Source organism: Metopolophium dirhodum, chromosome 4 (assembly GCF_019925205.1).
Source record: "Metopolophium dirhodum isolate CAU chromosome 4, ASM1992520v1, whole genome shotgun sequence".
Classification (NCBI taxonomy): domain Eukaryota; kingdom Metazoa; phylum Arthropoda; class Insecta; order Hemiptera; family Aphididae; genus Metopolophium; species Metopolophium dirhodum.
In genome coordinates this window covers 21,490,786-21,501,957 of record NC_083563.1, presented here as the reverse complement: position 1 = coordinate 21,501,957, position 11,172 = coordinate 21,490,786, and the positions used below count along the sequence as shown (strand labels likewise).

The window sequence follows — 11,172 nt, the reverse complement described above, 5'->3', positions numbered from 1 at the left end:
TGGTCCTCTTGATAATGCCTCTGCATTTCCATTTGAAAATTATATGAAAGAGTTAAAGAGTAAAGTCCGAAAACATGAAAAACCTTTGGAGCAATTGGTTAATAGATATGAAGAAATGTATAAGCTACCTGCCTCACTAGTAACAAAAATTCCCAGTTATGTCTAAACAACATAAAAGTGGACCATTAGTTGATAATATTAAAGGATTAGAATTCAAAAAACTAGTTTTTGATAAATTTAAAATTAATACTTCAGTCACTAAAGAGAGTTATGTATTAACTAATAATAAAAAAGTCGTTAAATGTTTGAATTTTGTTAAAACCAATCAAGGCAGTATCAAATTAGTAGGAAAAGCTTTTGAGATAATGATTCCTCTATATAAAAACCCTGTTGATTCTACAATTTTTGATATTTATATTGTAAAAAACCTTAGTAATAAATTGTCGTGTTGGGACTATTTAGATATAAAAAAAAAAATAATGTTAATTGAACATGAAAATAATTTAATTGCTATGCCAATTATTCATACTTAATTAAATACAATTATGTATAAAATTGTAAATATTATTAATTATTTAAGAATTCTGTATATTATAACCTATAATACATAATACTAATATTATACCTAGTGATCATTAATTTCAATTTGTATTGTTAAGTATTTGAAATATTGTGTAGTTCCTATATATTATTAATCATGTATAATTTCAAATATCACTATATAATATTTATATGTAATGTAATTGTAGATAAATTAAATAACTAGTTAAGATAAATAGGATGTAGTTGGTTTAATATAATTGTTAGTATTTAGAAAGTATGTTTTGGAGGTAATTCATATTTCTTAATAAAATATTGAATTTAGATTTCTTAAAATCATAATGTGGGTTGTTGTCCACTTTTTAAATGAGGACACGGTGGAATCTGTTCCCGAAACATGGTACCAAAAAAAAGATAAAACATGTGCTTGGCCAATTGTATCAAAGAAGTCAAAAAAATGTATCGAAAAAAAAGATTATCCAGATGAAAAAACTATCAGTGGTTACCTGCAAGGATGCTTGGTCGAAAGTTTGGTAAGTAATAATTAAAAAATATATGTTTTTAAGGTGGCCACCGAAACTTAAATTTGTTTCTTTTTGTATTTTAGGATCTTTAGAAGAAGCACGGATGAAAACAAAACTGGGCACAATTCTACTCAGATTTGTCTGCAAATGAAGATTTAAATGCTCAACGCCTGTTAAAATCAAAAAGTATAATGGAAAGTCCCCCTTCGTTAAGACTAAGTAAATTTGATTTTTAAGTTTAGTCTTCTAGCTAATCTCTAGGTGTTTTATTTAAATTTACTTTAGTTTGTACTTAATAAATAATATTATGTTTTGTACCTACCTAATTTAATTTTTTAATTTTCTAGAAAAAATTAAAAACACAGGTGGTTTTGATGATGAATCAGATATTGAAGATGGCCATGATTCTGATAAAGACCCTGACTATCATAAATCAATCATTTTAAATGGTATGTATATATTTTGGCTCGTATTTTTCTATATAATTTGTGTGTTTTATTATAATATTTATTTCAAACAAGTACACATATATTTATTTGTTAACAGTTCCATCAGTATCACAAACAATGACTTATCGTAATGACAAGTATTTTATGAATTCTCCAATTGGGAAAATTTTGATTGAAGAAACTAGTCCATCTATTATGTCTTCTATGCCTCCAAAACAACCATTAATTGAATCCATTACTTTGCCATCACCTCAACATTCAAACGCTACACCATCATCAAATCCTAAAAAAAAAGAGTTTTATTTTCAACTGTTGGGTCCAAAGGTAAAATCTGAATTAAAGCTGTATTTCCTAAATGATTTTTAATTTGTCTTTTGCTTATTAGGGTGAAATAATCGTTCATCTAAGTATAATACAGAATTGTATGGTATGTCTTATGCAGGTATGTGTATTATTATGTTGTATAGAATGTATCAATTAAGTTTATTTAAGAATCAGAAAATCAGACCTTATTTATATTTGTATTACAATAATTCTTATTTTATTTGTAATAATAACTAGGCAGTGGCACACATTACACTATATAAGTTTTACTGATTTGTATAATTTTACAATAATTATTTTAAACACGTACACATATATTTATTTGTTAACAGTTCCATCAGTATCACAAGCAATGACTAATCGTAATGACAAGTATGTTATAAATTCTCCAATTGGGAAAATTTTGATTGTAGAAACTAGTCCATCTATTATGTCTTCTATGCCTCCAAAACAACCATTTATTGAATATATAAATTTGCCTTCACCTGCTGTATCTCATCGTTCAAACACTTCACCATTATCTCAACGTTCAAACCCTACACCATTAACTCGTCCTATAAAAAGAGTTTTATTTCCAACTGTTGAGTTCGAAGGTAAAATATAAATTAAATCTGTATTTCTCAAATGATTTTTAATTTGTTTTTTGCTTAATTATAGGGTCAAATCGTTCATCTAAATATAATACAGAATATGACTGTGGCATGACTGATACAGGTATGTATTATAATTATCTTCTATATTGAATGTATCAATTAGTCATCGTTATAATAATACAACTTCATTCATATTTTATTTGTAAATTGTAATGGTAGCTAGGCAGTGGCATACATTCAAATATACGTCATGTATGTGTTTATAATTATGACATGTTTTTCATATTATGAGTGCGTAGATCGGTTGGTGGATAGGTATTGTGGTCTAACTGATCTTGTATTTTTCATACATTTAAAATTTTTTATAAATAATATTAATTTCTTGGCAAATAAAAATATGTTTTCAATATTTAAATTTTTTCTACTTATACACTAGCTACGGCAATGGTAAATAAGTAGATTATTATAAATTAATTCGTCTATTTTCTAGCATTCAAAAATGTTGTTGTCAGTTCCTAACTAAAGTTAAGCATGCAATTTCTGCGATACATTCAACTGTGAATTCAAGCTATATGGTGTTGGAAGGATTTATTAATAACTTTGGACAATCAAGAGCTACAGAAATAGCTATGCAGTATGAGAATGGATGTAGTTTAGACGATTTCTTCCCAATTACTAATGAAGAAGATTTACAGTTACTTAACAATAAAGTTAAGTCTGATAAACAATTTCGATTAAATATGGTAAATGTATAAACTATTATTTGTTGAAGCAGCTGTAAAAATGTTAGTTCAATTTTATTTAGGTTTCCAAGTTGATCATTACTCGTGGGTACAAAAGATGTTGGTGATAGCGTGAGACGACTTATGGGACGTATGTTTATTGATGATGTTTTAACCGAGTATTCTCTTCTGGGAAAAAAGAACAAAAAAAACTTCTCAGAATTGCCTGTTTATCAACTATTTATAGGTGAGTACTTAACTTAAAATGATTTATTTATTAATAATAATACTTTTGATACTTTTAGGTACTATAGCCTGTAGTTAGTATCATAGTTTAAAATTGACCTTATTTATTAGGTTATTACTTATTAGGTTAATGATGATATAAATAAGCTACACCCCAAAATACATAATATGCTAAAACTCTTGTTTAAAATTGGCACTATTAATATAATATTAATGAGCTTTTAATTCAAGTCTAGTATTATGAACATAATTTATAAAATATTTATGTTTTAAAATACACTACTAATAAATTGAAAATTAGACCAACATAATTATTAATTATTTACCTTAAAATAAGATTATATTATTATTGATTATTTAAATACAGAGTAAATGTCAGATAATTTTTATAAGCTACCATAATAAGCCTTATATTCTTGAAAATTAGTTATGTTATGTTATGGTATTAAATAGAGCTTGGATATGAAGGCAGTTTAAACAATAAAAGCACTTAAAATGTGAGAGGCAAAAAGAAAAGTATTTGTGGTAAAATGTTTAAACGGACATATATTTATTAATCTATATTGATAGGTAGTACCTGTAGGTAGTTTCATCTTTCTTAAGGTCCCCTGCAGTGGTAGTGGTGTCGTTAAATTCTATTTTCTTGGCTTTACCGCCGCGGTGAGCGGTGAAATGTGTCCTGCAGCAATTCACCGCCACCACTGCAGTGTGTGGAGACCTTTAAACTTTAAATTAACTTGTCACACTCAATAAAGTATTAGGTAATATCAAGAAGTATTGCTAATAGTATAACACATTAAAATAATTTTAAACATAACATCGACAATGTGTAATTATCACAATAAAGTCTTATCGATTTGTACAGTTTATACATTTATAAAAACTGTCAGACCTATTAAAATTTCAAAATTTCAAAAAGGCATTTATAAGTAAAAAAGCAAAAAAAAAAAATTCTTCCATTATTAGAAATTAAATTAAACACATTTTGATACAAAAATTATTTTTCTATTATCATAAACAAAGGTATTTGCATTCCAGTCCGAGCCCTAGTAATAAATATAATAATGTTACTTTTTGTGGTGGACATTTTATTTGTATTAACTTTATGTATGTTTTATTTGTTTTAGATGCATTAAGAATCCATCAAAAAACAAAGATAAGATCAATAAAGATTTTAATGACCCATTAGCAAACTGGCTCAATCACTCTAAATTTAGGCTTCTGAACAAAGCAGTTGAAAAAAATAACAAACTATAAATTGTGTTCTTTAATAAATATGAATTAATAAATAATAAACAATATATTAGGTACTATAATTGCATTAAAACTTTGTTTTATTTAAAATCTGCATTCCATTCTATATTAAACATATAGCTTTATTGTAACATTTAAAAGGCGGACAAAAACGGACGACAAAAAATTATTATAACATTCCAGTGATATTAGTAACACTACGTTGAAATTTTATTAGAACATTACACGTTATATATTCTCTAAACTTTATGTTGTTGTCTGGGAATATGTTTTAATTTTCTGAATTATGTAGGTATCCTAGCTGGGCCCTATCTAGTTGATGTTATGAACTGTGAATAAATTATTGCTTGTCAATGGATGGTTTTATAGAATGACACACTGGTAATGTAAACTGTGTTTTATAAAATGCTGGTAATTTAACACTGTTGACGTTTTCAACTGATTTGATTGAAGAAATCCATAATGTATAATTCAAAGGATATGCAGTCATTTTCCAAGGGCTTAATATTTTATTTCCGAGAATCACTTGATCAAAAATTCCCTAGAAAATATAATTAGTATTATTTTACATACAATATTTTAATTCAGTAATTATACTCAGTTGGTAGTTAAAATAAATATAATACAATCTGCTTCAGTGATTGTAAATATTACCACTTTTGTTTCTAAAAAGGTAATGTAACCAGTCGCCAGTCTGTATACAATTTATCAAATATTAACTTCTATGGTAACTGGTAAGCATTATATTATACTATAATACTATAGTATACTATTATAAATTATACTATTTCAGTCTCAGACCATGAATAAAATAATTTATTGTCAGCTATTATTACCTTCCTATCTTCAATAAAGTCTCCAAAATTAATCCTTCCCTGATTCTCAATTAAAATGCTTAGGTTTTGAACAGTACGGTTAATGTTTAAGCTTATTGTAGTACTAGCTGCCCGATCTTCCTCCGGAAGAAATTATTTTTTTATAATTTAATTTAAAAACTTAAGACTATTTTTTTGGCTATACAAATAAATATAACATAATTACATATTGCAGTTATTGTTATTGCTAGTTTCTGAAAATGATATATCCTTTATTTAGAATTCAACCACTGGAGTGGTCAATTGTATTCTTTTTATTATAGAATGGAGATAAGGTAGAAAAAAATGTAACAATAAATTATTTGTTCAATGAATAATATATATTTCAAATGGAAAAATGCAAGTGCAAACAAATGCAATAATTAATAATAATAACAATAATAAATACATAATATACAATCAAATTAAAAATATAGACAATAATAAAATTAATAATCAATGTCTTTTTGTCTTCTATTAATAATCCTATTCTCTACTGCTTGACATTCGAGATTTAATCTAATTTTTTTAAATGTAAGTTCAGTAATTTCACTTTGCAGCTGTTCTTGGAGGACGTATATCTCGTCTAAACGACGTTTCGTAGACTTTTCGTCTTTCACTATGTGTGAAAAAATTTTATCATCTACTGATGTTAAATATGCGTTATCTGTTATTGAAAAAAAAATACAATACACATTATAGAATGTTGCTATGTAAGTCAATTTGTTTAAACTATTTTAAAAACCTACCTGATTGATTTAACGTAGTGTTATCGATCGACGATGATTGTGTTAAATTCATTCTATTGACTTGATATTGGCCCTCCTTTTTATACCATTCTTTTAACACTTCTTTTTCAGGCCAATTAGGGTTAATTTGTATAACAGTAGACTGCGTTACAGATAATTTTTTACCTTTTTTATTAACAACTAATTTACCCTTCTCAACTCAAAGAACGTCTTCTATTTTTCCACTAAATACAGAAGCTTCTTCGTTCCATAGCGTAAGTGTAATCTAAAATTAAATATAATATAAAATCATTTATAGGTATTTAAAACAGATAAAATGTTTATTGTAATATAAACCCTATTTAGGTACCTCGATTCCAGTATTATCTGCTATTATAACATCTCGTAGTTTTAATTTTTTTTTTTGGCTTCACAATGTCTACTATGTCTTCTATGCGAATTATTACTCCAATAGTGTCTAGAAAGTAATTAAGTAGTAAATAAAATTAATTATAACGGAAGACTATTTAGTAATGTGTAATACATACCAACTATCGCATCATTATTTAATGATATAATACTATCAAACGTCATAAGAGTGACGTGTGTTGGAACTACATCCGATGTATCTTCTATTTGAGTAATAATTGTCATAGGTCCCATTATAATTTTATAATTATGATTAAGGCGATTGTATAATTTATTAGCTTTGTTAATTTTTCCATTTACTATGCTAAAAATCTGGTCTTTCTATAAAGGTACAAATCATAATGTTTTTATAGATATAAGATACATTTTTAAATTTAATAAATCGTAATTGACGATCGTAATATTATTATTTATTACTATTCTTCATATCATACCTTGAAAATTGAGCACAAATTTTCGGCATCATTATTAAAAGCGGTGAGACGTATTTCTCCCGTAGCATCAAATATATCCACACAATAAAGTTTTCCTGTATTATTTTTGAAGGTACGTAACTCGTGAACTTTTAAAACACGTGCTTTAATCTGAAAACTAAATATCTAATTATATTACATCATATTATAAATGCTGCATATAACATTAATACGTAGTGCAAAAAAAGTGCCATTAATAATTTGTAAAGTATTGTATATCTAAGTTTCAGTAATTAAAAATCGATGATTACCTTGATCCCAATGACTGATCGATGTCTCGAATATTTACCACACCGGCCATAATATTGAAACAGCAAAAAAACTTACTATAAGTAGTAAAATCCACCACTACCAAAAGCCCTTCGTCTGTATAAAGGATATCCATCATCTTCAGTAATAGTACTGGTTAGTAAATGCTTTCGGATACCTAATAGAACAAATGAATTTTTTTTTATTAAATATGCATTCCTTTGCATATGTATACAATAAAAATGCAAAATAATGTTAATCTTAAACTAATTACGATTTGTTATGTAAAACCACCTTAAGTAGGTAACTGCATGGCACTTGAATATATCTATTATATAACTTGAAAATTAAGTTTTTACTCATAACTTACAAAGAAAGTCCTATCAATAGAATTTAACTTCATAATATATATGAGGAACTTTAAAGTTTAAACTGCATTATTGTAATAAATATTAATTATTACAATTATCACAATAATTAAATATATTATTAATTAATATTATAATAAATACATTCGTATGCGCTTTTGCACTAAAAAATAACTAAATACCTACACTTATACAAATAAAAAATATAAGTACAAATCATGAAATTTTAAAAATATACTTAATTTAAAAAAATATAAATTATAATTCAAAACATTTATATAAATGTATAATAGTTATTAATATGAAATAGATTTAAATATGTATACTGAATATTAAAATGTATTATTACCTTTTTGAACATTTTTGGTTTTCTCCCATACATGGAGAATTTGGATTCATATAGCCACATGGGCCATGCACCATGTGTTTTTTAACTATTTCAAATAGTTCAGGATCAATATCGGGATTTGGTAACTCAGCACTTATTATACTATCGACATCATTTGGTCTAATTTTATCAACTAACCAAACCAGTAAATGAACATGAGGAAGACCTTAAATAATGAATAATTATACGTAGAAAAATAAATAAATAAATAATACCATTCATGTATTACCACGTTTTTGCCACTCAACAGTATACATATAACACTGCGTTTCACCAAATATACGATGTTTCACAATTAAGTTCATTTGAACTTTAATTTTTTGATGAAAAACTCTAGCGATAATATCGTGTCTGTCTTGTGGGGTTTGACCATGTTTGAGTTCTCTTTTTATTTCTGTCCAATTTGGATTACATGTAAATGTAATGAACAAATTTGGAGTTCCAAAATTACGAACGTAAGTCATGGCATCCATAGTTTTTTCGTGCATGTATCTAAAAATTAATAGTATGTACAATTTTAGATTTTTAAAATTAATATTACAGTACATTTTTCGTAGCAATTTTAAGTTATAAGATACAACATATTTTACTACCTTGGACCTCCTGTAAATGAAGAAGGTAAAATATGAAGTTGTCCAATGTCATTCACATGACCGTCATTTTCTATAGCATCACGTAAATGAATGTAATCTTCCGCTCTTAATTTTGACTGATTATTTCGTATAAATAAAAGCCGTTCTGATTCTATTTTGGCATACATATCAACCTTTAGAAAAAATTTAAATTAAAAATTACATTATTTTTAAATTATTATAATATTTATACATGTTTTTGATTAAATTGAAAAAATATTGTTTACTTACCCAATATTTATTAATAAGTTTTCTATAATTATGTAAATGATTGTAGATATGATGTCTCTCCATCATTCTATAAGCATAATACTGTTTTTAAGAAACAGTTTTATGACTATTGTATTCATTTAAATTAACATTAAATGACAAAATATCAATAGCATAACCATCTTCACCGTGTAGAAATATCAGTGGATATTCTAGAGAATCATAAGACCTTAAAAACACATAAATAAAAATTAAGAAAAAATGTAAAGTGAATACACTTTAAAATGAATTTACCTATGAGTTTCACTTATTCGTTGTAACTTTTCATCTTTTCTAGATAAAATTATATCGCGATTTCCATATTCTTCTCCAATCATTATTACAGCCATTTCTACTTGAGATGGTGCATTAAATCTACCTCTATGTTGACCTCGAGGAACCATATTTGCATTTATGACTATTCGGTATTGATCAGTGGGCATATGATCCAATGCAGTTTTGAACTTCGTAATTAAAGGATTGACATTATGTAACAATAATTGCAAATCTCTTATAATATCTAAATGTATAAATATATAAATTAAAACGTTTTAAACAACAAATATATTATACAATACAATTACCTTTATTCAATCCACTGCAAACACCCATTCGCGCATCTATTTGTTCCTCTTCGTCATCCATAAAATAAACTTGTAAATATTTATGATTTGTATTTGGTAAAGGCATCAACGATCTGGCTAAATGATACACTTGACCTCTTATTTTAAATGTAGGCATATAATTTTCGACAATAGTTTCTGCCGCTCCAAATGAGGTCATATGAAATGCATTATTATATTTATTAATATTTTCTAAAAAGTGTTTTGAAATATTTGTTGAATTTTCCAAAAGAGTTTTCATTGGTTCTGGTGGTTTATCGATATTTGGAATACGAACAGTTCCATTTGAACAACACATACCAGCAGATTCTCCTTTAATTAAGAAAATAATATAAAACGTTTTCAAAATTCTAAAAATGTATACACTAAGGTATAAGGTACCTTTAAATTTCATTGCATTGCAATATTGACAAATGACATCCATTACACCGATACAGACATCATTGTCGTCATAATATGGATGCTTAGGTTGGTATAAATAGGCAGACCGGAATTTTACCCACTTGAACGGTATATCACCTAAAGTATATGCATTTATAATAATAAATGGTAGTGAAACATAGGCGAAGTATAATAAACAGATATGTCCAAGTTGCCGAGGGTTATCTTTCTTTAATAAAAAAATAAATAAATAAACAGATGTATTATTTAATAATGTATATACTATATATACCACATACCAAATAATGTGGGTTCAGCATTTGGTCTTAACCTCTTACGCTGTGTAGTAAAAAACATATTGGTTTCAAAGTGACAATTGCACACTCTTAAGTTTTTATTATTCGTACGAATATTGGTTTCGCGTTCCAACAAATCGGTCCTGTTGCAACTATTAAGCCATTGTATTAACCTATAAATATTTAAATCATTAGGTGGGCACACTTTATAAAATTTTTAATTAATAATTACAATTATTAAGTATTAGGTGTTATTAAATACCTCTCTCCTCCATTTGGAATTGCATACGATGAAATTGCCTGATTGCAATTTGAACGATTTTCACAATGTAAAACGATGCACCTCTTATTACTCATAATAATAATTATTATTATTGAAATAATTATATATTTAAATAACACTTGACAAAAAGAATAATGTATAGTTAGTATAATGCTATACGACAAACTACTGAACGATTGGAGTTGGAGCTGTCGATCTCATCGATCGAATAAATAAGGGAACGCGCATGCGTATTTTTTGTACATTATTATTGGTCAATGATTATAAAATAAATAAACAAAAAAAAAAAAGAAACAATAGACATCGTTATTCGTGAATATATGAAAATAATTGCTAATCAGTTAATTATTATTATTATTATTATTATTATGAGGGTTCAAAACCGGTTTCCTTCGTCTCCGAAATCAAGTTAGATTCTTATTATATAGATTAGCTTTCAACCAATTCATAGTACCCACTTGTACCTAAAAAAAAAATTTGAACACCCATGTTTCTAAAACTATAACTGCAATGTAACTCTACTTGATCCAGGTAATGATTGCTCGATCTCTAACCGTGTTCACAGTT

The 11,172-nt window shown here is 26.7% G+C and overlaps 2 protein-coding genes and 2 pseudogenes across 3 annotated transcripts; 2 read left to right on the top strand and 2 right to left on the bottom strand.

Moving 5' to 3' along the window:
* The first annotated feature begins 220 nt into the window (after window positions 1–220).
* LOC132943595 (uncharacterized) lies at window positions 221–1,903 on the top strand (annotated as a pseudogene).
* Window positions 1,698–4,669, top strand: LOC132943369 (uncharacterized; annotated as a pseudogene).
* Window positions 4,670–8,098: 3,429 nt separating this feature from the next.
* LOC132943594 (uncharacterized) lies at window positions 8,099–8,901 on the bottom strand. Its single transcript, XM_061012626.1, has 3 exons — window positions 8,735–8,901; window positions 8,371–8,633; window positions 8,099–8,307 (listed from the first exon to the last, which is right to left on the bottom strand). Exons 1-3 carry the CDS (start codon window positions 8,899–8,901, stop codon window positions 8,099–8,101), a joined length of 639 nt encoding a protein of 212 aa, XP_060868609.1.
* Window positions 8,782–10,814, bottom strand: LOC132943370 (uncharacterized). Of its 2 annotated transcripts, XM_061012336.1 has the most exons (7): window positions 10,585–10,814; window positions 10,326–10,495; window positions 10,027–10,164; window positions 9,607–9,957; window positions 9,278–9,542; window positions 9,005–9,212; window positions 8,782–8,907 (listed from the first exon to the last, which is right to left on the bottom strand). In XM_061012336.1, the coding sequence occupies exons 1-6, from the start codon at window positions 10,677–10,679 to the stop codon at window positions 9,092–9,094; spliced, it is 1,140 nt and encodes a 379-aa protein (XP_060868319.1). In that variant the 5' UTR covers window positions 10,680–10,814; the 3' UTR covers window positions 8,782–8,907; window positions 9,005–9,091. The 2 variants fall into 2 exon arrangements, with proteins under 2 accessions (XP_060868319.1, XP_060868320.1); XM_061012337.1 differs by lacking the exon at window positions 10,585–10,814 and having other exon boundaries at window positions 10,027–10,255; window positions 10,326–10,469.
* Window positions 10,815–11,172: the final 358 nt, after the last annotated feature.